Genomic DNA, 25635 nt, shown 5'->3' with positions numbered 1-25635 from the left:
CAACAAGCCCAAGCCCAAACCCAAACCCAGGACGCCCAAGGCTTCGGAGAAGACGACCCAAAAGTCGGACGACGGAGAACCGAAAGAACCGAAGGAGGAGACGGATGAGGAGATTGCCAGGCGCCTCCACGCCGAGTTCAACTGCGCCCCCATGCGAACGAGCCGCTCGCGACGGACCATGGACCTCGAGAACCCGCGCGACGGGGGCACCCCCGAGGATCCGGTGCACGACAACGATCCCGGAATCCTGCCCTCGTGCTGAGCCATGTACACGCAGTCTCGAACGAAGACTGTGCCGTACGGGTTCATCTGCGGTTTCCCGGTCCAGGGCGTGAGCTCCGAGCTCTACGGCTACTACGAGGGTCAGGGCGGGAAGAGCGGGCGACAGGGGGAGGCTGTGGTGGCGGCGATGAAGCAGTGGGGCGAGGGCGAGGCGGGCACCGCGGGGGGCACCGAGCTTGGATTCGCCGTTTGCAAGCGGGGGTATCGACCGTTTGGGGAGGATGGGAGCCGACGCTACGGCTGCCTCAAGCACCACGAGATGCGACTGGAGAACATGCGCAAACCGCCGCCGAGGGGTGCCAAACGCTCCGAGGACGGGCTCTATCATCGCCCGGGTTGGGAGAGGTTCGATCAGTGGACGTTTGGCGAGAAGAACGTGGTGAGCGAGTCCTCGTCGTTTTTGTCCATCGACTCGGCAGAGGAGGGAGACTTGGGCAGGGTTGCCGTGGACTCGCCCGCGAAGGCGAAAGTTGCCAATTAAGTAAGTCACCAACCGCGTTCTGATGGAGGGAGACTGTTGATCTGTTCTTCAGCGGGGAACATGGGGGCGTGGGAACGCGGGACACCATCTATGACGCCGCGTGCGCACAAGCAAGCCGGAATTCGGCTGCACCGCACGCGGCCGAAGCGCGTGTCCTTTAGCGACCCGAGCCTACCCATCGTTCCCTGTCGAACAGGATTGCGAAAAGGCCAGCGACCTGGGCTGCGAACGAGCGCCAAGTCTTCGCCTTTACATGTAGAATTAGATATCGGACGGACGATGTATATTTTCAGCTAAGTTATTAGAGCCTACTGCAACTCCCGTGCGTTTATCAAAGACACGAGCTGCCCTATTTCTTGGCTTTCGCTTTCTTCTCTTTCGCGGGCTTCTCCTTCTTCTCCTTCTCCTTGCCCCGCTTCTCCTCTTTTGCCTTCTTCTCGGCCTCGAGCTCGGCCTTGAGCTCCTCCAGCATCCTCGCGCGCGCGTTCTTCTTCTTACCCGCGGGCTTCTTCTCCGGCACCTCGTCATCCACGCCGACGCCAACGCCGTAGCCGTAGCCGCCCTCCCCTCCCTCGTCATCGCTGCCGCTCACCTGCTCGTATCCCTCCTCAGAATCGGATCTGTCGCCGGTCGCCTTGCCAAAGCCGTTGGCGGCGGCGCCATCTTCAGCACCCGCGGGCCCGAGCTTGTTGGAGAGTTTCTTAATCTTGGCCACGAAGAACCCGTCCATGTTGTGCACGTGCGGGTAGAACCGCCTGGACTTTTCCACGCTGGGGTGGAAGTTCTTGCCGCGGTAGGAGGTGAAACCCGGTCGGCCAAACTCCAGGCCGGTCGGGACGAGTTTGACGTCGCGTTTTTTAAGGATGTAGTCGAGCACCGCCTCGTTCTCCTCGACGGTGATCGAGCACGTGGAGTAGACGACGTACCCGCCGGTCTTTGAGTTGGCGTCGCAGCAGTCAATAGCCGCGACGAGCAACTCCTTCTGTAGGTGTGCGCACTTGTTGATGTCAGCCTCGCTCTTGCTAACCTTGACGGAGCTGTCCTTTGCGATGACGCCGGTGCCCGAGCATGGCGCGTCAAGCAAAACCCTGTCCACGTGACCCAGCACCTTGGGAAGCTGTCTGCCGTCGTAGTTGCACACCGTCGCGTTGGTGCAACCCATGCGCTGGAGATTGGCGACGAGCGAGGAGAGTCGCTTCTTCTGAAACTCATTCGCGAAGATCATCCCCGTGTTTCGCATCAACGCGGCGAGGTAGGTTGTCTTACCTCCTGGCGCCGCTGCGACATCGAGGACGCGCTCGCCGTCCTGCGGCGCGAGTGCCATGCACGGGAGGAACGAAGATGCGGACTGGAGCATGTAATGACCGGCCATGTACTCTGGCGTCGCGCCAATTGGAACGCGGGAGTCGTACACGAGGAGGCCAACCTTGGACCACTTGCCGATGGGATCCAGGTTCACGCCGCGATTGATGAGCGACGCGGCGAGCTCGCGGCGGCGGCACTTCAGCGTGTTAGTACGCAGCGTCACGGGTCTCTGCGTCTCGTTCGCCTCCAGGAGCTCCATGGTCTCCGCGACGGAGAAGGTGTCCAGGAAGTATTGGATCAGGAACGTGTTGTAGCCGTAGTACGTCGCGAGGTCGGCGACGAGCCTCTCGACGTACTCCCCGCGGCTGCGCCCGGGTTCGCGCCTGGATTTGAAGTCCTGGAGCACCCTGACAACCTCCTGGATCCTGGCCTGGACGTGCTGCAGATCCGGCGGCGCGTCCGGGTCGTCCTCGTCGCCGGAGAGCTCGTACACGTCCTCGTCCTCGATGTTGAGCACCTGCTCCGCGGCGGCATCCTCCGCCTCGCGCTTCCGGCGCGCGTCTTCCTTCCTCGCCTTCTTCTCGATGGGGAGGAGCGTCTCCTCATCGGACTCCGACTCCGACCCGGACTCGTCGCCGGAGAAATCCTGCTCCAAGGGGCCGTCGTCGTCCTCGTCGGAGTCGTCCCCGAGCTCCGCAAACTCGTCCTCCTCGTCCTCCTCGTCCTCGTCGCTGAAGAGGTCCTTCGCGTCCTTCGGAGACTTGTTCTCGATGCCCTCGAGGGACTCATCGTCATCCTCGTCATCATCATCATCGTCGTCGTCATCTTCATCGTCGTCATCTTCATCTTCATCGGAATCCTCCTCGGAGTCGTCACCCTCCATCTCCACGTCGAGGGGCTCGTCCCCGGACAGATCCTCCTCCCCGTCCGAGTCGTCCCCGAGTGCCGCGAACTCGTCCTCGGAATCAGAATCGGGCTCGGGCTGCTTCTTGCCCTTCTTCTTGAAGCCACCGAACTCGTCGCCGCCCGCCGCGGCCTTTCCCTTCTTCGAGGCGGAGGGCGCGGCAGGGGATCGCTTCTTCTCCGCGGATTTTTTGCCTTTCGCGTTGGCGGCGGCGGCGGCGGCCATCCCTCGGGTGGTTCGCCTCTTGGGCGGCGATGGAGTGGTCGCGGGGGCCGCAGCGCGCTTTCCCTTTGCCGGCATGGTTGTCCTCGACTGCGCCGTGAAGCCACAAACGCGCGGGGAAGTGTGCTCGCTCAGACTGCACCCCTGTCGGCGGCTCTGCGTCGGGCGCACTTTTTTCCAGCTCGCCGGCGCAAAGCTCGGTGGTCGGGAACGCCGATCAAATAATCCGATCAAATGACGATTTTGAAAACGACCGGCTGATAGGATGTTCTTTGGAATTTGAAAGGCATCCAACACGGAGGCATCACGAAAAATCCCTCGCGTTTGAGAGAAAAAATCTGCGGAACTCCACCAATCGCTGCGTCAACCTCGTCAGTTTCCACCAATCACATAACCACATGGTAGAGAATTTGTACGGATGCTCCATCGGCACTAAAAGCCCATACAAGCTCAAACCGTATGCATTTAACGGATTTGGGCAATTTCAAAGTTTCCCAGCTCATTATTTTAGACGACGGCGCAAACTGTCAGACTAAATGCTCTGCCGCGGTCCTAGCGGAGCAGTGCGTGTCGAACGCCTTACCAAGTTTGGCGCCGTAGAAAAAAATAACTGTAGCGGGCGTGGCGGCATAACCCACCCTCATCGCCGCAGGTTGACTCCGCCGACCAAGTCGTCGTTCATCACCAAACCATGGCTACCATAACCGTCTCCCCTGAGCAGTACATCGCGTCGCTCCCCTCCATCGTGGACCGCACGTCCAAGCAGGAGGGCGCCACGAAGCTCGCGAACCCCAATTTCATCGCCATCAAGTACAACGCAGAGATTGAGGACCCGAGCTGCTGCTTCAAGACCGCAGCGTGCTGCGGGTGTCTGCCCCTGTGCTTTATCTGTGCGCCCCCATGTTCGTACTTCGACAAGGAGCGTTCCTACCTTTATCTCCGCGAGGGCTCCCTGGAGGCCAACACCTCCATGGACAACTACTGCGCCCCAATCTGCTGCTGCTGCACTTTCGACGACAACGTCTACGTGAACTACTTTGACAGGGCCCCGTATGCTATTAAGGGCTGCCTCTGCCCGGCTGTGCCCAAGCTGGAGGTTTATGACCCCGCTTGCATGTGCTGCTGCATCAAGCTTGACTGCGAGTGCTGCTTCGGCCCCAAGCAGGTGGTCATCATGCCCTACGAGACGTGCTGCCTGTGCTGCCCCAACAGGTCCTGCTGGTGCCACAACTGCTTCGGATGCTGCGGTCAGCCGGACGGCAACCCCCTCTACTTCAACCAATTCTACCCGCAGCCCAAGAACGCTGAGGCTTTCGTGGCCCAGGCCAAGCAGATCATCCCCGTCTCCCAGAGGATGGAGGGCAAGTCCTCGTAAGCGCACCGCGAGGTGGACGACATCGGAATCGAGAAATTTCAAGTTGTGCGCAAACGGCTTCACGCCGTGTACAAAAGAGTGAACGAACGACGACGCATCAGCAACAGCAGAAGGTATTAATCTATTTGCCTTCGAAATTCTCATCACATCTGATTCAGCAGCTCTCGCTTCTTCGCGTCGTACTCCCCCTGGTCAATCGCGCCCATGTCCAACAGTCCCTTGAGGTCTGCGATTTTCTCGGCGGGCGATTTTTCCGCCGCCGCCGCGGACATCTGCGGGATCGCCGTCCCACCGGGCGAGATCATCGTCACGTTCGCCCCCCCGCCCGCGTTCGTACCCGTGTACTTGGCCTTCGCATCCTGTATCAAAGCGCGGGCCTCGTCCGGGTTTGCGATGAACATTCGCAGCGTCGACGGCAGTGTCCGCTTGCCCCCGCCGTAGTTGGCGACGGGCGAGCCGTAGGGCACGCCAAGGTTCAGGCTTCCCACGGCGCAGCAGCACGAAAACACCCCCGACGAGGCGTTGTTGACCACAAGGCTCTTCACCTCGTTCAAACCCACCGTCCCCCAGTCGGTGCCGGTCCTGTAGCACTGTCCGCAGGGGCCAAACGACGCGTCTATCATGACGTGCACATTACGGTCGGTGAGCACGTACGTGGTGCCCTTCGCGACGCCTTTCGCGGCGACGTAGCCGAGGAGGCACACCGGGGAGAGGATGCAGAGGTGCGGCCAGAAGCACGGGAGGAGGAGCGGCGCGGGGAAGTTGGAACAAGCGGCGGGGCCCCGAGAATCCTTCGGGACGCGCCAGACTGCCAGGATGGTTTCGTTCGCGTCGCATCGCTCGGCTGCCTTGACGAGGTCCTCGTGCGTGGCCTCGCTGAGGAGCTTGGCGCGACTGTGGTGCGCCATCCTGGACATGGTGACGAGAGGACAGAGTAACCGGTGCCCCGTACTGAGCCCCCTCCGAGCAGCTGATGGATGGACTTTAGGTTAACAATTACTCGGGTTCGTTGGCGCCCGGCACGCTCCGGTCTGCCGGTCTGTCAGTCTGTCTGGTGTCCCTGTCCGCTTCTTTCAAAAAAACACCCGCTCCTTCTGTCGCGCTCCTCCCTCGCGACACAACCCGGTGCGCCCGCTCGTCGCAAACGAGAGCATATCGTTCTTCTCGCAAAGATCGAACGCGTGTCGCCAATCGCCGACACCGCCAGCGCGCCCCATGACCTACGACGGCAACATCAAGAACAAAGATCTGCTCGCCCTGCGCGAGTATGTCACCCACGACTCCGGCTCGCTGAACAAGGCGGACAGCACCGTGCAGCTCATGGTGACCCACAGTAACCTCAAAGCGAGATTCATGGAGATCCGCTTCGACCGATACGTGAGTATTTACCCCGCCGATCATGCCCTGCGCCGCGCTTGCGTCGCGCCTCGAACCGGATCAGTTTTCGCCTCAGATCTCGCGTGCCGACCCAACGTTGACCCGTCCCCGTCCCCTCTCCCTGCCCCGTTCCTGCGACAGATGAGCATCCTCCGCGTCAAGGAGAAACTCATGACCCACGTCGGTAGCAACGTGAGCACTATGCGCCTGGTGCTGAAGGACTGGGACGGCGCGACCGTCTCCGAGCTGGGCGACGACTCCAAGATGCTCGGCTACTATTCGCCCGAGGATGGGTGGACGATCCACATCATCGACGTGGACACCAACTCGATGTCCGCCAACGGCTGGCTCGAGGACGTTAGCAAGGTTAAGAAGTACATGATGTCCGACGAGGATTACGAGGCGAGGGAGGGCACCTACCGCCAGTGGAAGAAGGAGCAGCTCGCCAAGGACCCAACATGGTGCCTGGAGAAGGCCATGGCAGAGAAGCGTGGCGAGGTCTGGGTCCCGCCCGCGGCGCCCATCGAGGACGACGAACACCAGGCGGAGGAAGCCAGTGCGATCACAGTGGGTATGCGCGCGGAGATCAACCCCGGGGGTAAGCGCGGCGAGGTGAAGTTCGTGGGCAAGTGCGAGACGCTGCCCAAGGGTTGGTGGATCGGCATTCAGTTCGACGAGCCCGTGGGCAAGAACGACGGCAGCGCCAAGGGCAAGAGGTACTTTGAGTGCCCCGACGGGTACGGATCCTTCCAGCGCCCGGTCAACGTGCAGGTAGGGGACTTTCCTCCCGTCGACGACTTCGACTTCTCCGACGACGAGATATAAGAGAGTTGGCTTCTCTGTACTAAAACCCCACTTTCGAGTCGCGTCTGGTCGTCTTAAGCGTCATCGAGCGACCACTCCAGCGGCGCGCACTCGTCGCATTCTCTCAGAACAGCCTCCATCCCACCCGGCGTCGGCGCGTCCGCCGTTCGCGCCCGACCCGCCACGCCGCGGAAATCATCCGCCACCGTCACTACGAGTTCCCTCCCGAGCGCCGAATCCGACTCCTCCTCGGCGAGCCTGCACCGCGCCGCGAGCGCGCCCCTGGCCAACTCCACGCTCGCCAGCATCTTCGCGTGCGTCACCGCGGCCTCCTCGACGCTCGTCGGGAGCTCCGGAGGCGGATCCACGAGGGTCAGCGTGCGAATCGCGGGGCACGGCGACACCGCCGCGACCAGATCGTCGGCGACGTTCCCGGCGTCAATCGGCGGCTCCCCGTCCCCGCCGGCTGCCACCCTCATCGCCACGCTCAGCGTTTCCAGCCCGGGAAACTCGCCGGCGCGGCCCGACACGATCAGTAACAGCGCGGTGGTCGTGACGGGCACCTGGAAGCAGAGGGTTTCGAGCGATGACGCGCATCCGGCCAACGCGGCGGACCAAATCTCCGCGATTTCCTCGTCGCTCAACCCCGCGCCGCAGCTCGCGGGTACCGACAGGAACGATAGATTCGCGCATCTCGCCACGATGTCCGCGAGCGCGTTCCCCGGCACGTTGCACCCACCTCCCGCGCGGTACCCACCGAACCCGCCGAGCGTCAACTCCCGAAGCTCCGTCATGGCCCCGTCGATGGAGGCCCCGTCGATGGAGGCCCCATCGATGGAGGCTTCGTCCCCGACAACCGTCGACGGCGCCAACGCCAGATCCCGCAGCGCGTCGCAATCCGTCGCCGCCATCGAACGCAACATCGGCGCGGTCAATCGAAGCGCGCGCAGGTGCCCGCATCGCGCCAGTCGAAGGTGTTGCAGTGTCGGCACGTCCGCGTCGCGACCCACGCCGCCCCAGTCCAGCCCCATCAGCTCCCCGCCGCCGTCCGTCACCTCGAGCGAACGTAACTTTCGGCACGAGCGGAGCACGGTGCGGATGCCCGCGTCGGTCATCTCAGCCGCGGCGCCCACGGAGAGCCGCGTCAAAGCCGGCGCGTGGATGCCGGTGTTTTGAACCGCCCTCGGTATGCCGGTACACTGACCCCTGGTCACGATCGCCGCGCAGTCCTCGCGATCGAGGGTGACGCTCACGACGCCGCGGTTCGCGGGGAGCCTCCCGCTCGGATCCGGTCGCATGGACCCCGGCTCCGTCCAGAGGCATCGCAGGCGGAGCTGGGCGCGCGCCGCGAATTGCACCGTCGCGGGAGAGAGCGAGCACGCGACGAAGCCCGCGCCGGCGTCGTCGATTCGGCGCGCGGGCGGGCAGAGGACCAGGCGCTGGAGCCTGCCCGGTCTGTGGCGCGTCAGGATCTCGGTCAGCGTCCCGTCCGCGTCGTCGCCCGAGCGTCTCCACAACGCGGATTCGGGTCCGAAAGCGAGCTGCGGCGCCCTCCTCGCATCCGCCCGGAGCGCTCGGTTGACTGATGCCAAGCGCGCGGCGACGTCCGCGCGCGCGTGAGCGAGAACCACGCCGAGCGCGCGCCTCGCCAGGCTCCTGTCGCCCAACCCCGCCGTTCGCGTGTCCTCGAAGAACTTACGCTTCGTCTCACCCCGCCCATCCTCCCCGACCTCAACCGCAGGCAGCAGCACCGTCATGGCGATATCGATTTGAACTCTCACGCGCCGTGCGAGCCCCCGTCGCGTTCGGAGTCCGATGAACCCTCCCTCTCCGACCCGCCCCGTCCTCCCAGCGACGTTGGAAGCCTAAACGTCCAGTCGGCGACGCCGGACTTGGCGATGGATGAGGATTTGTACTCGTCCGTGGAGGTCACGTACCAGACGTGCACTTGCAGCGCAGCAGCCCAAGCTAGAAGTCCGGTGGCGGCGAGCGAACGCCGGTCCATGAACAGGAGGGCGACACGTGATGTGGTGGATGGGCACCGCCACACACTTTTTTTTGACATCACAGCCTTTTTTTAGGGACCAGGTGCCAACGGCCGGGCGAACAGCGCACATTTTGCAAACAACAACAGGCGGGAATTTAATCTTGGCGGGAATAAAACTTCAGAAAGAAAAACAGTTTATTGGTTAGATTTTCTCGTCAAAGAGGAATAAAATGGCCAATCTTGGCGGCTCAAGGGAATCATTTTCTGAATTTTGAATAAATTTGGACCGAAACGTGGCTGAAAAAAGGCCGTGGGGCACCCCACGGCCTGAGTTTTCACCCCAAAAACATGGTGAAAAGCGTGAAACGGAGAAAAGGAATATTTGGGAGCGTTCGTTTTTGCGTTTGTTACAAGAAAGAACATCAGCGACAGCCCTCGACACTCTGCAGCAGCTTGACTCAAGTCATTCAGCAACAATGTCTGATACAATGATGCGCCACCTGCTCGGCTCCGAGAAAGCGCTCGTCCACGATCCTGGGCCCAAGGGCGAGTCCGGCGAGGGCGACGCCTGCCTCGTTATGATTTTCCTCGTCATCACCGCTGCCATCGCGATTACCATTTACGGTGAGCTTCAGCTTCCCGCCCACCTCGATTCCGCCCCTCTCGACGCCTCGTGTGCGCATATAGCTGACTAATTGTTTTTTGCAGAGAAATTTTTCCGTCCTCCCTCCGAGGAGAAGTCCGACGCGGATTTCATCGAGGAGCAGAAAGCCAAGGCTGCCGAGGAGGGGGTCGAAAACGTCTCCGATGGCTTGACCGACGAAGAGAGGCGCGACGCCGCCAGGCAGGCGAAATGGCTCACGCCCTCCAACGACGACCCGAAACTCAAGGCTGCTCTTACCCTCGCTGTCTTCTTCTGCATCTGGGTGTTCCTTCTCACCCTCTCCATCATGGGCACCGGTTTCAAGCTCCTCGGAGGCAAGGACTCTGCCAAGATGTTCGACGTCGCGGACAACCCAATCTCTGCCCTCCTGATTGGTGTGCTCGCCACCGTGCTCGTCCAGTCTTCCTCGACCACTACCTCCATCATTGTCTCCATGGTTGGTGCCGATGAGCTCTCCGTCAACATCGCCATCTTCATGATCATGGGTGCCAACATCGGTACTTCCGTCACCAACACCATCGTCGCCATGGGCCACTTCGCGAACCAGGATGACCTCCGCCGCGGCTTCGCCGCCGCCACCGTGCACGACATTTTCAATATGCTCAACGTCCTCATCTTCCTCCCCCTCAACTGGATCTACCCCTTCCTCGAGAAGATGACCTACGAAATGGCCAAGGACCAGAAGCCCTGCGAGGGTGACAAGTGCAAGAAGACTGAGTTCCTCAAGCCGTACATCTCCCCGTACTCCAAGGGCGTCGCCAACTACGACAAGAAGGTTGCCGGATACATTTCCGAGAACTGGTGCGCGGGCCAGTGCGGCAAGAGCTACTCCACCGACGCCATGAAGTTGATCTCCGCAGAGGTCTGCACCTCCACCACGGACTGCTCCAACGTCCACAAGAACTACGAGTCCAACTGGATGTCCAAGGGCTACCTCGCCAAGAAGCGCGCGCCCGCGTACATCGTCGGCACCGCCTCCGGTCCCGCCGAGTTCCACTACTCGAAGCCCGCCTCCTGCTCCACCTCCACCAAGTTCTTCAACGATGAGGATGCCTGGACCAGCACCGTCGCGGGTTCCCTCGCCGCCGGTTCCTGCTACGAGGTTTGCGGTTCCAAGGTCAAGACGGGCCTCTGCGAGAAGCGCCTCCTCAAGGGTGGCCTCCTCCTCGATGAATGGGAGATGACCGACAACGGCGCGGGTACCTTCCTCACCATCGTCTCCCTCATCGCGCTCTGCTCGTGCCTCTTCTGCATCGTGTACATGCTCCAGATCATCATGAAGGGCGCCGCCGCACGCGTGCTCCAGAAGGTGGTTGGCTTCAACGGCTACCTCAACATCGCCATCGGCTGTTTCATCACCATCATGGTGCAGTCCTCCTCCATCACCACCTCCACCCTCACCCCCCTCGCGGCCGTGGGTATCATTTCCCTCAACGATATGTTTCCCCTCACCCTCGGCGCCAACATCGGCACCACCCTCACCGGCATCATGTCCGCCTCCGTCGTCACCTCCAACCCCGTCAACGGCTGGCAAGTTGCGCTTGCTCACCTCTTCTTCAACATCTTTGGTACCCTCATCTGGTATCCCATCCCCAAGGTTCGTGAGATTCCCCTCAAGGCTGCCAGGTTCCTCGGCCACTGCACTGCCCACCCCCAGTACGGCACCCTTTTCCCCTTCGCCTACATTTGCATGTGCTTCTTCATCATCCCCGGCATCGCGTACGGCATCGCCTCTGCGTAAACACTTAAGCAGCATGACGAATTCAACGCGTTGATGTCCTCTCGACGACGACGCGATCGTGGGAGTTCACGACCTTTCTCTTCACTTTGAATCTATCACCTAGTTAGCACAATAATTATCTCTCCTTGTGACATGAGATGAACGGACGCATCATAATCATCGCGCTTCTTGCAAGTGGCTAATACACTTGTAACCCGTACACGCCGATATGATATCGATATTCCTGCGAGTCACCTGATCATGGAATCACCTCGCGCGTTCGAGCTCCTCCATCCCTTCCGCATCGACCCCGACCACTTCACCGAGCGCCGTCTCGGGAAACGGCCCCGAAATCTCCGCCGCCGCGCCGCCGCGCCTCTTCCACTTAGCCACGTTGAGCGCGAGCGGCGTCGACATCATCGCGCCCGCGACTAAACCCCGCGCCCACGCGAGGTCTCCGTCGTCCGCGAAATTGGGTCCCGAGGCCAGGCTCGCACAGCGCACCCCCGCGGCGACGAAAAGCGACAGCGCCGCGATCTTCGCCGCGAATGACGCGTCATCGTCGTCTCTCCAGATTGTCGCGAAACCCTCGACGTCAAACTCGTACCAATCCGGAAACGAGGCGTCATCCGAATCACCCGTCGACGCCACCGGACGCTCGCCGCTCAACCTCGATGACCGGCCGACCCCGTCAATGACGATACCCGACTCGGCGAGCCACCCATCGAACGACGACGCCAACGACGACGCACCGCCGCCTTCTTTCCCGACGTCTTCATCGCTCTCGATCTTCGATCTTCTCGCGAGCTTCCCAGCCGCCGCGCACATCCCCGCGTTGCCCGCCATCGTCAGCGCACCCTGCGCCGTGACCAGCCACTCCAGATCCGCGGCGTTGAAGAAGAAGTGCTGCACGCATGCGCACACCCCCGAGGCGTGCAGCGGGAGCATGCCCCACGTCAGCCACCTCCACTCCTTCACGCCGCTGGCCGCCGCGTACTCCCAGACCAGGCCCATCGCCACCAGCCACTCCACCAGCGAGAACACGTGCACGCCCCACGTGGGCACCGAAAGCGCGTTCGCCGGGCCGGGAGGTAAGCCCGGCGCGAGCGCGCTCGCGGCTGCCGCGGAGACGCTTCTGAACCCGTCCACGAGCGCGGCGATCGGCGACTGATCCAAGCCGCCGAGCACGGTCCCGTCGGATGCGAAACCCACCAACCTCGAGTCCAGCGCCATGAGCGCGAACGTCCCGACGAGCGCGATCCCCGCGGCAGCCTCCACGAGCGCGCCGGGCCTCAGCGTTCTGGTTAATCCCGTGATGGACGAACCGAGCCCGATCGTCTCCCCCGCCGCCGCGTCCCCGTCGCCGCCCCAGTTGTCAGCGACGAGGCCGTCCCGCGCGCCGAAGCCCTCGCCGTCCCAGCCGACGAGACCGTCGTCGAAGGACCGCGCCAACGCGCCGTATCGCTCCCGCGACGCCCATCCTCCGTCGTCCGCCGTCGCCTCGTTTGGGTCGTCCGCGTTCGTGGTGACCATGGGAAGTGCGGGAAGGAAGGAAGGCAGCGGAACCGGCTGGTTGGGATCGGGCAGATGGTTTTCGCGTCTGCACCCGTCCCTGAACGCGAGCATGATGCGGAGGTTCGTGAGGGAGATTGCCGCCTGGATGAGGAAGTGCAGAGCGTCGATGTTGGATAGCACCGTACCATACTGCTCCTGGGTGTACGCCTCGGCCGGGATGGAAACCACCACGAACAGGAGCAGGGTCGCGAAGGACGCCCTCATCTCGTCCGTCGCGCTCGGCACCTCCCAGATGTTCTTCAGGAACAGCAAGTACGGCGCCACGGAGAGCGCGAAGAGCGGCGAGGCCAACGCCCACCAGACGCTGTGTTGATCCAGAATCGCCGCCGCCAAGATGCGCGCCGCCTCGGCCGCGGCTCCGGGCGACGACGCCTCCGTGACGAGCGCGTCCGTCAGCTCCGGCGTCGCCGACGTCGCGGTCGATGCACCGCGCCGGTCGCGGTGCACGCGCGCGCGCAACCCCGCGTGACACCCGACGCGGACCGCGATGACCGGCACCGGCGTCCACACCCTCGTGCCGACCGACCGCCGCCGCGGCGGTAGGCGCGGACCGACCCGGTGGACCGCGCCCACGCCCCGCGCGCACCCCATCGAGACCCCCATCGCTGTGACGCAGCGTTGAAACAGGCAGAGGGGGTGGATCTTCGGACCGGTCAGGGTTTGGTTTGCGATCATCGGCCCATCGCAATCGGGAAAAGTCATCAGGTCGCGAACCGGCACGTGATTGGTCCGTTCGCGGTCAGACTCACGCTGACCTCAACTCTGGATCCTCGCATCTCAAACTCGCCGGTTCGCCCCTCCCAAAAGCAAACTGGCGCGAAAGCAACTGTGAGAATAAGTGTTAGGGCACGGGTGGTGTCCGCATTGGAGGCGCGCGCGTGTACGCGCGGGGTTTGTTCGCGACGATGTGGCACGCGACTGCGACCGGTGCGATGATCGCACCGGTCCGGTGGCTCTCTCGAGGGCGTCGGCCGCGCGCCAGGGCGAGCGCGTCGCTTCCCGTCGCGAGGGCCGTCCCCTCGGTTCCGACGAGCCGGCTCCCGGGAATGAGCCGACGGCGTCCGCGGGACGACTCCCGTCCGCTTCGGTTGCGCGCGGCGGCGCAGAGGTACAGCCCTTGGGTCGACCCCGACGACGGCCCCGTCGCCGAGGACGCGCCGGTTCGCATAGATCGGCCGGTCGGATACTCCTGGGGCGACGAGCTGGACAACCTCAGGATAGACGAGGACGAGCGCGCGCGTGCTGCGCGCAAATGGCAGGAGGGCGCCTACGTCCCCGACGACGACGACGACGACGAGATGTACGAGCCCTCCCCGGACGGCGACACGCTCTACGGGAAAGGACCGAGCTCGAAGAGGCTGCGGTGGCCCCCGAGCCTGGGGCACGGCACCGTGCCGAGGATCGCGCGCTCGCTCTGGGCGCTCGTCGCGGTCGTGGGAGTCGTGTGGGCGGTTTGGTCGAGCGTCAAGCACGTCATGTTCCTCGATTTCTCCACGCTGGACTTTGGAAACCTGGGGGCGGCGATCGACGCTGCGGCGCTGGAGGCGCTCGCCGGTCTCGCCGAGGGCGCGCTCGTGTCCACCGTCGTCGCGCCCGTGGTGGCTGCCCTGACGGCGGGATTCTTCGAGCTCAACCTGCGCTTCTTGACAATCATGACGGCGGCGAACCTGCCGCGGACCCTCGCGCCGGCCACCGCGAAGACCGTGGCGGACAGGGAACGGAGGCTCAAGGCGATGAAAGAGAGCCGGCCCCAGCACCTGGCGTACGCCAAGCTCAAGAAGGCGACGTTCAGCGCGTGCGAGGCGAGACACGCCGCCGCCGCTCACGCCTGCGCGGCGTGGTCGCGACCCGTCGTCGCCGTCATCCTCGGACTGGCGGTCTGGCTCACCGCGGTCGCCGCCGCCGGCGGGTTCGGCGCGTTCGTGGGCCTGGAGCGATCCATCGTGGGCGGACCCGGTGTGGGGCGCGGGCCGCTGACCACGGCGGGGGTGGCGGTTTGGTACGTCGTCGGCGCGGCGCTCGCGTCGCTGACGTCGTGTCTGAGGCGGCGGCCGGGTGCCTACGCGGCGGATGCGCGAAAGGAGATGGAGCGGCGGGAGAGGGAGTATCTCGACGGTCTTCACAAGGGGACGTTCCTTTGCCAGTGGCGCTCGGACGATTACGTCGCGCCGGGTGAGAGGAATAAGGTTAACCCGGATAAGCAGCTGACCAACCGAGTCGTCGCGGCGGCGGCGGTTGGCGCGGCGGCGCACAGACGGCTTCCCCCGTCGGACGCCGCGGCGCTCGTGCTGGACGCGTCGGATGCCAAGACGTCGGAGAAGTTGTCCATGGCGTTCAGCTACTTTGGGGTTGGGGGTTCGGACCAGGCGAACGGTTCGAAGGGGCCCGCGGGTCGGTTCATGTCGTGGCTCACGTCGCCGATGGCACCCGTCGACGAACCCGTCGAGGGTGAATACTCATACGGTGTCGTGTACGACAGCATGTCCGACAGCTTCGACTCCCTGGACGAGGACGAAGAGGACGACAGTTTATCGTTCGACTCGGAAGGGACGGAGGATTTCGAGGAGTTTGAGGGTAAGGTGGTGCAAGCCGCGCCGTACCTGCGGGGCTCGGTGGAGCTCGGAAGGAGAGGGAAGGGTGCCAACAATTGGAGGTACTGGTGGGACAACGTCAAGATGAAAGCGTCGAAGCGCGTTGCCGCCGCTCGCGGTGCGTACAGGGCGGGCGCGACCAAGGCGGACCTCGAGCGTGAGGCTCTGGAGCTGAACGAGGGGCTGGGTTTCCCGGCGACGTCTGTGCTCGTGCCGAATCAGCACACGCACGTGGTGCACTCGCTCCGCGAACCCGGGTCGCCGTGCACCCCGTACGCCGCGGACGTCGCGGAGGTGCTGAGAAAGCGCGACCCCAAGGCGCCGCCCCTCAACTTGGTCTACTTGGACCACTGCGGCGCGGTGAAGCAGCGCGAGCAGCAGCTCTGGGACGTGTTTTCCCGGCACTCCGTCGCCGACGGCGGCGTGTTGGCAGTCACCTTTTCCACCCGGGGGAAACGCCTGGGATGGAGCAAGGCCGCCGCGGTAGCGGCGTGCGCGCGGGCCCTCGTGGAGGCGGCCGATGCGCACGGGTACGAGCTCGAGGGCGGCGCGGCTGACGGAGCGCTGGAGCCAAACTACCTGGAGAGGCTCATGGACTACACCGTCCACTTTGGAGATTCCGTCGCCCCGTCGTCATCGTCGGAGGAGGATGAGGACCCGAACGAGTCCCCGGAGTACAGGCAGACCACGACGACGGTCGCGGAGAGCGATGGGGTCGCCGCGGCTGCCGCGGCACTCCGCGCGCATCGCTCAGCGGTCGACGCGGCGCTCAGGGAGTACACGAGGCAGTGCGAGTTGCTCGGCGGGGTGGAGGCGGCGTTCTCGGAGGTTGTGAGGGGAAACCCGGTGGAGACCGAGGCTAACAGGGCGGCGGCGCTCGCGGCCCGCGCGCTCGCCAACGCGCTCGTGGTGTGGGCGGACGACGTGCCCGCATCCAATGACGGACGCATGGTGTCCTTCGACACGTGGGCGAGTCGTCGGCGGCGCAGGCTGTGCAGGTACCTTCACTCGAGGGTGTCCGGCGAGGAGTGGGACCGGGTGTCGCCGCCCACGCGCGAGGACGCCAGGCTGCTCCAGAGCCTGGGCAGGGAGGTGGTGAAGTCCGCGGGCAAGGCTGCCGACCTGGCGAAGCCCGCGATTGCGAAGGGCGTCGAGTGGAGGAAGCTCGAGGGGGACATCAAGGGCGAGCTCACCTACCCGAGGTGCTTCTTCCTCTACAACTCACTCATGTTCTTCATCTTCCGCGTTCGGGTGAAGAGGCGCGTGCGCAAGGGGAAAGAGGAGCGAACCTTCGAGGACAGATTGAAGCTCGCGCCGCGATAGTTCATGCATTTTAGCAAGTCATCATAACGAATTCATCCGTTTGCACAGCGCGACCCCAATGTCTGAAAAATAGATTTTACCGACAGGAGTCTGCCAAAGCAAAGGGGGACGACAAAATCTGCTTGTAATCGGCGGGCGATCGGGAGCGGGCCAGAGCTCGTCGCACGGACGAGTAGGTTTACGAACCATGGGTTGCTTTGTTTCTAAAGAAGACAAAGGGTCGAGGTACGCGGTGGGTGGCGAGACCGAGGACGGTGGTGATGCCGCCCCCGCGCGAAGCCAGTCCAGCTCCAAATCGGAAGCCAAGACCGAGCCCCTCGTCGCGAAGCCCAAGCTCGACCCGAAGGACTTCATCTACATGAAGCGCACCGGCGAGAAGCTCGTGAAGGCCCCGGGTACCATTAACGGTCAGCAGTTTGTCATCGACAGGTGCGAGGACTGCGAGATTTACATCCTGGACGAGTGCGACTCGCTCATGATCGACGACTGCGTGCGATGCAAGATCGTGGTGGGACCGACGACGGGGAGCATCTTCATGCGCGACTGCTCCGACTGCACGTGCGTGTTCATGTGCCGCCAGTACCGCTGCAGGGACTGCAAGGACATCGACACTCATTTGCACGTCACCACCCGGCCGATCATCGAAACCTCGACCAACATGCGCTTCGGGTGCTGGGACTTCCACTACGAGGGGCTCGAGGCTCAGATGCGCAGCGCGGGCATCTCGGAGTGGCAGAACTTCTGGAGCCATATATACAACTTCAACCCCGACGACGCGACGTGGTCGCTCATGCCCCCCGAACGCACCGCACTCGCCGCGCTCGAACCCCTGCCGGACTTTTCCGAGCTCGAGGGCGTCGCGGAAGCGCTCGCGGATGGCGCCAGGCCGCCCCTGTGCGTGAGGACCCTGGGCGAGAGGGACTCGGCGCCAAAGGAGGGTTGCCTTATCCTGGTTCCCGCGTGCGACGCTCACATGGCGCGGGAGATTTGCGACATGGCGCACGCGGCGAAGGTGTCGCTGGTCCGAACCAACAGGTGCCAGCTCACGGAGGCATGGGCCGTGTCGTTTCTGGAGGCTGGCGGCGCGGCGTTTCACGCCGAGCTGTGCAAGGGGAAGGCCGTCGGCCTCGAGTTTGGGGGCGAGGGTTGCGCGGATGCGATGCGAGGGGTGGCGTCGTCGGGAGGATTTCCCATGCTAGAGAACCCCGACCAGTATGCGGAGTGGCGGTACATGGGCGTGGAAGGCTAGTCACCCTTAGTCACTCTATGATCCAGTCTTCCTCGCCCGCCGAGTCCGGCTTCCGCAACGTAGGCCATCGGTCGGCATGATTCCGCCTGAACCACGCGCTCGTGAACAGCCTCAACGGCGGTGCGTTCGTGCTGAGCGTTACTCTATCTCCCATCTTCACCGCGTGCGTCACGTGTGCGCCGTCCAGGTACACCGTCCCGACTCTACTATTCCATCGCAGACACATCTCCTTGCCCTCCTCGTAGAACCCGTGCCCGTCGCTCGGGGGCGGCGCGTGGTCGTGGTAGATGGGCTCGCGATCCATGAACTGCATCCGCCGAGAGAGGTAATGCATCGGTTCCCCGCCCGCGCTTCGCATCGCGGCGGTGCTTCCGCTCGCGGTGCACGCGCGAAGCCCGCTGCTCCGCACGTGGAACCACAACGGCGGTCCCAGCTTCTTCACGTCGGTTCGCGTGGGATCGTTCTGGAGCTTCTCCAGGTCAGACTTGGGCATCGCGAGCTGCGCGTTCAGCCTTCCCTCGGCCGCGGCGTACTCGTCCGTATACTTGGGCACCGCACCTCCCACGTGGACGCTGTACCTCGACACCGCCCCCGGGGACGGATGCGCGATGAGCACGTCGTTGAGCGCGGGCGCCAGCTCCTCGCCCGCCACGACGCAACGGATCCTCGCGAGCTCGGTGGGGGCGACGTCGCCGTTGAGCACCTCGGTGAGCACCTTCGTCATGTCCCCGCTGGCGGTCGTGGCGCAGAGATGCCCGGTGCTACGTCGCATGTCCACGGGTTCGCTGGATCGATAGAGCGTCGCGAGGTCGTTGATGGATGCCCTGTCGGTGTTAACTCCGAGCAGGGGCGGGCCGGCGCGGTCGCGGATGAGGTGCGACGCGATGAGGGTGGTGCCGTCACCTCCGAGCGCCAGCACAAGATCTGCCTCGCGCACGTGGTCCTGTGTCGCATCGTCTCGCATGACGGAGGTCATGTCCACCCCCCGCGCGGTGAGCCACTCCGTTATCCGGTCCACCTGCGTCATGTGCGTGTCGTGCCTCTCGCGTAACCTATTCATGCGCACCGCCTCGTAGGACAGGGTGTGTCCCGCCGCCGCCGCGATGCGCTGCTGCGCGGTATACGCCTCGAATGCGGTCTGCTTGATGAGCACGAGCACCCGTCTGTAACCCATTTCTCCCTATCCCTTCGCACCTCTCTCACCCCTCTCTCGCCGATTGTGAATGAAAAAGGTAGACTAACAGCCCCCGTTCGGTCTGCCGCTGTGTGATTCGCACCAAAAACTTTTTTGGGTTCTGCCGGGTCGTGGAACGTTCCGACTTGATTTTTCCACGTCGCCGTCCACGTGGACCACCACAGTCTTTTTAGTTAGCGAAGGGGCGATATTCCGTGAAATTCAAATTCGGAAACAAGGCTCGCCATCACACAATGAACACAGCGGAGTTGGTCAGGATATCGGCCAACTCTGGTTAATTCCAAAATCGCCAACGCGACCCTGCGGGAACGAGAGGCCAGCACGAATCTCGGGTTTTCCCGTGGTTTTTGCCAGCTGGAAGGAGACCTTGGCCGCGGGTCGCGCACTCGTCTCGACGCAGTGCACGTCAGAGATGGCCCAGGCGTCGACTATCGGGTTCCGGTTTGAGCGTTCGCTCTCCCGCGCGCCTGCTCGCGTCGGTTCGCGCGATACCTCGAGCGCGCGTCTTCGCGCGCCCGCGCGTAGGCCCGTCCCGCGCTCCCTGGGTGGGGAGAAGAGGGGAAACGCGGTGCGGATCTCCGCATCCTCGGGCGCTTCGGAAAGTTCCCCGTTCCGCATGATCGTCCTCCGGCACAGCGACAGCTGCACTCAGGACGCAGATCTCCGCGATCACGACAGGCCGCTCACGTCCTGGGGCCGGACCGCGGCGGCGAAGCTGTGCTCCGAGCTGGTCGCCAAGGGATGGGCCGAACCGGACCTCGTCCTCTGCTCTGCGTCCACGCGCTCGAGGGAGACCCTCGGCGAGATGGTCCGAACGCACGCGCCCCTCGGTAAGGCCGAGACCCACTTCATGGGATCGCTCTACGCCTTCGCCGCGATGGACGGCCTGACCGCGGACCACCTCAGGGAGACCGTGGCCGGGCTCGTCGAGCGCGAAGGCGGCAGGGACAACCGCGTCAGGACGGTCATGGTCATCGGGCACAACAAGGGCTGGGAGGAGGCGGCGACGGACTTCGCCGGGCAGACCGTCAAGCTCAGGGTCGCGAACGCCGCGCTGCTGGAGTTCGCGGGCGAAGGGGCGGGGACGTGGGCGGAGGCTTTCAATCAGAACGCGTGGAGGCTCACGGGCGTCGCCAAGCACGGCTTGCGCGAACCCGAGAAGGAGTGCGAGACGGAGTTCGGCGGCGACGGCGACGGGCCCATGCCCATGCCCGCGTGATTGTAAGGCGCCGGTGACTGCCCGCACGCCACGGCTTTTCGGTTCTGTGTGTTCGATTACGTTCGGGGGGTGGGGTGTAACAACAGGGATTTTTTTGTTCGACAAGAGTCAATTGCCAACGCTAGATGTCCCACGCGCGATGTGCGTTGTGCCGTGCACGACGACACCCTATTCTACGTATCTAGAAGGATGAAAACTCGGACGCCGCGCTTCCGAACGGGTTCCCCCCCGCGAGCGCGAGCTCCGGCGCGGGCGTGAGGACGCCGCCCTTTCCCATCCTGAAAGCTCTGTCCGTCACCGGGGAGATCTCCTCGACGTCGTGGCTGACCACGACGATCGCGCGCTCCTTCCGTAAATCAGCCAATAAGGTGACCACCTCGGACCTGGCTCTCCAGTCGAGCCCCGCGAGCGGCTCGTCCAGACACAGCACGTACGGATCTCGGACGAGCTGGATGGCGAGCGCGAGCCTTCGCTTGTACCCGCCAGAGAGGGACGCCACGGGGGTATCGAGCGGGAAGTTGGACATCCCCACCGCCTGCAACGCATCCTGCAGCTTCAGCGCCAGAGCGCGTCGCTTGGGGAACGCCTCCGGTTTCTGGGGCCACCCGAAGGTCAGCTCGGAGAGCATGTCCCTGCCCAAAAAGTGCCTCTCGGGGAACTGAAAGACCAGCCCCACCCTGGCCAGACGCTCGGCGCTGCTCATGTGGCCGAAGTCGGGCTGGTCCGTGAACGTGATGCAACCCCCGGTGGGTTCGCTCAGTCCGGTGATGAGGTGCAGCAGGGTGGACTTGCCGAAACCCGATCGGCCCACGATGAGGTTCAGGCCGGTTGGGGGTATGCGGAGGTTCACCTCCCGGAGCACCTCCGTGCCGCTCCCCACGGGGGTAAACGCGAGGCGATCCACCACTAATCCACCGCGGGAAACCTCGCGGGCGAAGCGGGGTACCTCCGCGGCCACGGCGAATCGCAGCGCCCGGGAGCCCCTCCGACCGGGTCTCTCCTCAAACGCCCTAGAGATGACATCCCTCGTGAACGAGGAAGAGGAGCGCCCTCCGAACATAGTCGCCGCGCATGGTCGCCCGCGACGGTCGATCCGATCCGATCCCAACGGACGAGACGAGCACGACGCTGGCGTCGATCGCGCCGCCGCGGCGTTCATCTCGGGGCTCCGACGTGGCTCGCAAGAGTGAGCCTAAGCAACTTTCAGCACCGCGTGGAGTGGATCCAAAACAGCTGGACAGGAACCAACTTTCACCCAAGCGCGAATAGACCCTCATTCATGAGTCTTTTTCCCAGTCTGCCATTGGCTAGCAATCTTTTGAACGAGTGGCTGCTACGTAGCCGTAGCTCGAATCGTCGTCCTCGGCATAAGCAAGGCGCTCCGAGCGGCTCGCGGAGCCTCCGGCACCTCGAATCGACCGTTCGTCGTCTTTGAGGCGTCACCGTCATGCACGCGGTCGCGCGAGCGGTTGCGGCGACCCCCGCGGTCGCCAACTGCGCGCGTCCCCGGGGCCCCTCGAATAATCGTCGACACCGCTTCAACCGCCCGGCTGGCGCGGCCACTCCGGGGACGACGCGGCGCTCGCGATGGAACAGCGATGCCGCTTTCGATGCCACATTGAGGGAGCGTATCGTCGCGATGGCCGAATTCGCCGCCAGCACCTCCGCGATTGGCGCCTCGGAGGGCGATCGTGTGACGGGATCCGAGGCAGGCGCCGTTAATGGAACGGAGAGGGAATTATCGTACAACGGCGCCTCCTCCTCCGCGGCGTCGACCGATGAGTGGATCTACCCCGACGACGAAGATGAGGAGGAAGAGTGGGATGAGGAACCCGACCCGCACCCGTGGGCGTTCCCGGTCACATCCGCGGCCGCGCTCGCGGCGTGGTCCGTCTACGTGCGCAAGAAGAAATTTGCCGATGAGGCCAAGCTGTCGAAGCGTGAGCGGGCCAAGCTGCAGAAGGAGCGCGAGGCCAAGGCCAAGGAAGCCGAGGCGCGCAAGGGGCCCGTGGACGATCGCCCGCTCAAGGTGCGCTACAGGGAGATGCGCGCCGCGCAGATCGCCGCGGAAGAGGCCAAGGAACAGACCGCCGCCGCCGCGAGGGCGGCGGAGGTTGAGGAGCTGCGTAAGGTTGCCGAGTGGCAGAGGAGGGTCGACGCCGAGCAAAGATCCGAGCGCATGCAGGAGGCGCTCAAGCGTGAGGCTAACCGTAGGGCGTGGATCGAGGCGTCGAGGATGGAGGAGCTCGCGCTCGAACGCCAACGGGAGCAGCGGCTCGCCGAGGCGAAGCGGCTCAAGGATGCCGAGAATTCGTCACCCAAATCGGAGAAACAACTTCGCAAGGAGCGCGCCGCCGAGGAGAAGAGGGTCGCCGCCGAGGAAAAGAAGCTGGCGGAGGAGGCCGCAAAGGCAAAAGCCGCCGCCACGAAGGCTGCCGACCTCGCCAAGGAGAAGAAAGCGGCGGACAGGGCGCGAGCGGCGGAGCTGAAAGCCGCAGCGAAGGAGAAGCTGAAGCAGGTTGCCGACGCGAAGAGGCGAGCCGAGGAGGAGGCCAAGCCCACCGCGGAGAAGCTCGCAGCCGACGCCAGGGCCCGCTTGGAGGCTCAACGCGTCAGGGACGCCGAGATTAAGGCAGCTAAGGCGGAGGAGGCTGCCGCCAAGCAGGCGGAGGCTGCCGCCGCGCGGGACAGGCTCGTTGCCGAGCAGCGCGCTCGCACAGCCGACGATAAAGCTGCGAACGACGCCAAGGCCAAGGCGGCCCGGGAGGTGAACATGGTGCGGGCGAAGGAAAAGGCGGCTGAGGTCAAGGAACAGACCAAGACTAAGGCGGCCGAGGTCAAGGAGCGCGTGCAGAGGGAGGCGGCGGAGACGGCGGCGAGGGCCAAGGCGGCGATGGATAAGGCTGGCGCCGAGGCGGCCAAGGCTAAGGCGCAGGCGATGGAGCGGGCAAAGGCGGCCGCGGCGAAGGCGAGGACCAAAGCCATCGAGGTCAAACAGGCAAAGCCGGCCGCTGAGAAGCCAAAGTCCGATCCCAAGGCTGAGGCTGCGAAGAAGGCTGAGGCTGAAAAGAAAGCCAAGGCTGAGGCTGCGAAGAAGGCTGAGGCTGCGAAGAAAGCCAAGGCTGAGGCTGCGAAGAAAGCCGAGGCTGCGAAGAAGGCCGAGGCTGCGAAGAAGGCCGAGGCTGCGAAGAAAGCCGAGGCTGCGAAGAAAGCCGATGCTGCGAAGAAAGTTAAGGAGAAGAAGCCGAAGGCTGAGCCCAAGTCGACGGATTCGAAGACGCCCGGGACTGGCCAATTCGTCGACGCGATGAACCGCGTCGCGAGCCGCACCCGGACCGCCGCCGCAGACTCCGTCGCCGCCGTCAAGTCCACGACGGCGAAGACTCTAGATCCCATCCGGCGGGAGATCTCAGAGTACGCCATCGCCATCGACGCGAAACCCCCGGCACCGGTCGCCAAGCTCTCCACCGTCTCCGGGCTCGCGCCCTCAACGCTGGTGGGCACGGGCATCGCGATGATCAGCGGCTTGGCGCTCGCCGTCCTCCTCCCGGGCGGAGGGTCCGACACCGACGTTCCCACCGACGTTTCCCCTCCCGCGCGAGACGACGACGCGCGAAGCAAGCAGAGGGAGGCGCTGCAGCGTCAGCTCGCGGAGGATCGGCGGGAGCAGAGGTCCCGCGTGGAATCCGCGCTGGGCGGCGGCGCGGCGCCGTCGAGGGATGAGATTCGGGAGAAGAACCGCGTCGCCGACGCGAACGACTCGGACGATTCCGAGTACGGCGAGGCGCCCGAGTGGGACGAGAAGGAGGTCAAGGCGATGCAGAAGGAGTATCAGAAGTTCCTCAAGGGAAGCAAGGCGACTGAGAAGCCGTGGTGGAGCCTGGGTAACCGTAGAACGGAGAAGTGATTATTGGAATGGACATCCAAATTTAACCAAAACAGTGCCGGAGGCACAAAGGTGATGTTAAGTGTCAGTCAGCACAAGATGTACAAGAGCGCTCACGCCACCGAGTTGTGGACGAGCATCTGGTCCACGACGGCGACGCAGTCCGATGCCTTGACCAATTCGTCGGACCAGATACCACCCGCGTGCAGCAGGGTTCGCCTCAAAAAGCCGACGACGGGCTCCTTGGCAACAACCTTTGCCTCCGCGGCCAAGGCGAAGTGCTGCGCCAGGCCAGGGATCATCTCGATGTGCCTCGTGTGCCAGATGGAAAGCTCCTGCGTGAGCGTCATGGAGTTATCGAGCACTTCGTCCTTGAACACGACGAGCGCGGAGGGCTTCGCAGCAGCCACCGCGAGTTTTTTTGTGGCGTCGTGCATGCAGTCCTTGTCGGAGGTTATGTAGAGCGACGGGATCGTAAACTTGGAGACCTTGTCCACCAAGTCTGTTTCCTTGAACTGGTACAACGGCTCGGCATTCTCCGAGGTGGACGAGGAGATCAGAAAGACGGCCGAGATACCCCCGGCGCCCTGTTTCTGGCTGGCGAAGTTGATGGCCTCAATGGCTCCCATGGAGAACCCTCCCACGGCGACCTTGGTGGTGTCAACTTTTTGACCACTGACGACGCCACCTTGGGCGAGGAGCCATTCGTAGGCCGCGGCGAGGTGCGTGCCATCGGTGGAGAGCGCCGCCGTGAGCTTGCCCTCGGTGAATATATGCTCAACAGCGTCTCCTTCCGGGGTGTTCAGGGTGTCCGTATCGCGGTCGGGCAGAACGCAGACGAAGCCTTCAGAGGCGAGCGCGTTCATCAGGGGAGCGTGACATGCGGAATTGGAGCCGTGGCCGGACTGGAAGAGCACCACAGGGACAGGGGAGTCGACCTTGTGGGGAGGGACGAAAGCGGTGAAGGTGGTGTCGTGCATTTTGGGTTGAGCTTCGGATAGGCGATGGTCAGCGTGCGTAGTGGCGGTCCCGACGTTTCGTAAAGCTCAGATATTTCCGGAAAGTGAGTCAGATCCAGCTGTCAGATCCCCGTCACCAGGTGCCGAGGCCCGAGAGAACATTCAGCCAAAGCCAATCCTACCCCTGCCGCCGTGAGATCGGATGAGAGTAAAGAACAACTGACGACGTCCCTGATCGCTGGTGTATTTCATTTGATCGTGAAACTTTCGTCACCACGACACCATACGGTACATCAAATGAATTAGCTGAGAAACAGCAGCTCTCCGTTCTTGAGTCGCGTGCACCACCACGTCGATCTTGAGTGAGTGGTCGGCAGGACACGTCGATCGGGCGGTAAACGTTTGAAGACGTAACCCGCGCCCCCCCGCGCGCGCGCTGCCAGAACTCCGAGAGCAGTGACCGTCCGCGGCACCGCCTCACCCCGCGCGTGAAGACATCCCGCGCCGCGACTCGCGC

General features: G+C 63.7%; 15 protein-coding genes across 15 annotated transcripts; 8 read left to right on the top strand and 7 right to left on the bottom strand.

Annotated features, from left to right (window-relative positions):
- The first annotated feature begins 19 nt into the window (after window positions 1-19).
- MICPUN_108779 (predicted protein) lies at window positions 20-1073 on the top strand. The gene has a single exon (XM_002508172.1). It carries the CDS (start codon window positions 266-268, stop codon window positions 761-763), a length of 498 nt encoding a protein of 165 aa, XP_002508218.1. The 5' UTR covers window positions 20-265; the 3' UTR covers window positions 764-1073.
- Window positions 1074-1112: 39 nt separating this feature from the next.
- Window positions 1113-2951, bottom strand: MICPUN_97762 (predicted protein; the record flags this gene model as incomplete). Its single annotated transcript, XM_002507880.1, has 2 exons — window positions 1113-2637; window positions 2698-2951. 2 exons carry the CDS (start codon window positions 2949-2951, stop codon window positions 1113-1115), a joined length of 1779 nt encoding a protein of 592 aa, XP_002507926.1.
- An 889-nt stretch (window positions 2952-3840) lies between these two features.
- MICPUN_108778 (predicted protein) lies at window positions 3841-4721 on the top strand. Its single transcript, XM_002508171.1, has one exon. The coding sequence runs from the start codon at window positions 3886-3888 to the stop codon at window positions 4567-4569; it is 684 nt and encodes a 227-aa protein (XP_002508217.1). The 5' UTR covers window positions 3841-3885; the 3' UTR covers window positions 4570-4721.
- A 1063-nt stretch (window positions 4722-5784) lies between these two features.
- Window positions 5785-6771, top strand: MICPUN_84366 (predicted protein; the record flags this gene model as incomplete). Its single annotated transcript, XM_002508170.1, has 2 exons — window positions 5785-5946; window positions 6088-6771. 2 exons carry the CDS (start codon window positions 5785-5787, stop codon window positions 6769-6771), a joined length of 846 nt encoding a protein of 281 aa, XP_002508216.1.
- Window positions 6772-6824: 53 nt separating this feature from the next.
- Window positions 6825-8507, bottom strand: MICPUN_60710 (predicted protein; the record flags this gene model as incomplete). The annotated part of the gene is made up of 1 exon (XM_002507879.1): window positions 6825-8507. One exon carries the CDS (start codon window positions 8505-8507, stop codon window positions 6825-6827), a length of 1683 nt encoding a protein of 560 aa, XP_002507925.1.
- Window positions 8508-9616: 1109 nt separating this feature from the next.
- Window positions 9617-11294, top strand: MICPUN_108777 (Phosphate:Na+ symporter). The gene has a single exon (XM_002508169.1). It carries the CDS (start codon window positions 9733-9735, stop codon window positions 11140-11142), a length of 1410 nt encoding a protein of 469 aa, XP_002508215.1. The 5' UTR covers window positions 9617-9732; the 3' UTR covers window positions 11143-11294.
- A 619-nt stretch (window positions 11295-11913) lies between these two features.
- On the bottom strand, window positions 11914-12198 carry MICPUN_74616 (predicted protein; the record flags this gene model as incomplete). The annotated part of the gene is made up of 1 exon (XM_002507878.1): window positions 11914-12198. A coding segment is annotated over one exon (285 nt), but the record flags the coding sequence as incomplete, so codon positions are not given.
- Window positions 12199-12732: 534 nt separating this feature from the next.
- On the bottom strand, window positions 12733-12987 carry MICPUN_74710 (predicted protein; the record flags this gene model as incomplete). Its single annotated transcript, XM_002507877.1, has 1 exon — window positions 12733-12987. A coding segment is annotated over one exon (255 nt), but the record flags the coding sequence as incomplete, so codon positions are not given.
- Window positions 12988-13601: 614 nt separating this feature from the next.
- Window positions 13602-16610, top strand: MICPUN_60707 (predicted protein; the record flags this gene model as incomplete). The annotated part of the gene is made up of 1 exon (XM_002508168.1): window positions 13602-16610. One exon carries the CDS (start codon window positions 13602-13604, stop codon window positions 16608-16610), a length of 3009 nt encoding a protein of 1002 aa, XP_002508214.1.
- Window positions 16611-16797: 187 nt separating this feature from the next.
- On the top strand, window positions 16798-17859 carry MICPUN_60706 (predicted protein; the record flags this gene model as incomplete). The annotated part of the gene is made up of 1 exon (XM_002508167.1): window positions 16798-17859. The coding sequence occupies one exon, from the start codon at window positions 16798-16800 to the stop codon at window positions 17857-17859; it is 1062 nt and encodes a 353-aa protein (XP_002508213.1).
- A 10-nt stretch (window positions 17860-17869) lies between these two features.
- Window positions 17870-18919, bottom strand: MICPUN_84626 (predicted protein; the record flags this gene model as incomplete). The annotated part of the gene is made up of 2 exons (XM_002507876.1): window positions 17870-18292; window positions 18413-18919. The coding sequence occupies 2 exons, from the start codon at window positions 18917-18919 to the stop codon at window positions 17870-17872; spliced, it is 930 nt and encodes a 309-aa protein (XP_002507922.1).
- A 547-nt stretch (window positions 18920-19466) lies between these two features.
- MICPUN_60704 (predicted protein) lies at window positions 19467-20393 on the top strand (the record flags this gene model as incomplete). Its single annotated transcript, XM_002508166.1, has 1 exon — window positions 19467-20393. One exon carries the CDS (start codon window positions 19467-19469, stop codon window positions 20271-20273), a length of 807 nt encoding a protein of 268 aa, XP_002508212.1. The 3' UTR covers window positions 20274-20393.
- Window positions 20373-21449, bottom strand: MICPUN_108776 (ATP-binding cassette superfamily). Its single transcript, XM_002507875.1, has one exon. It carries the CDS (start codon window positions 21430-21432, stop codon window positions 20455-20457), a length of 978 nt encoding a protein of 325 aa, XP_002507921.1. The 5' UTR covers window positions 21433-21449; the 3' UTR covers window positions 20373-20454.
- A 463-nt stretch (window positions 21450-21912) lies between these two features.
- On the top strand, window positions 21913-24180 carry MICPUN_101889 (predicted protein; the record flags this gene model as incomplete). Its single annotated transcript, XM_002508165.1, has 1 exon — window positions 21913-24180. One exon carries the CDS (start codon window positions 21913-21915, stop codon window positions 24178-24180), a length of 2268 nt encoding a protein of 755 aa, XP_002508211.1.
- Window positions 24181-24185: 5 nt separating this feature from the next.
- On the bottom strand, window positions 24186-25163 carry MICPUN_108775 (predicted protein). The gene has a single exon (XM_002507874.1). The coding sequence runs from the start codon at window positions 25137-25139 to the stop codon at window positions 24273-24275; it is 867 nt and encodes a 288-aa protein (XP_002507920.1). The 5' UTR covers window positions 25140-25163; the 3' UTR covers window positions 24186-24272.
- Window positions 25164-25635: the final 472 nt, after the last annotated feature.

This window comes from Micromonas commoda, chromosome 8 (assembly GCF_000090985.2).
Source record: "Micromonas commoda chromosome 8, complete sequence".
Lineage (NCBI taxonomy): Eukaryota > Viridiplantae > Chlorophyta > Mamiellophyceae > Mamiellales > Mamiellaceae > Micromonas > Micromonas commoda.
The sequence above is the reverse complement of the archived record's forward strand: the minus strand, read 5'-3'. Positions and strand labels throughout refer to the sequence as shown.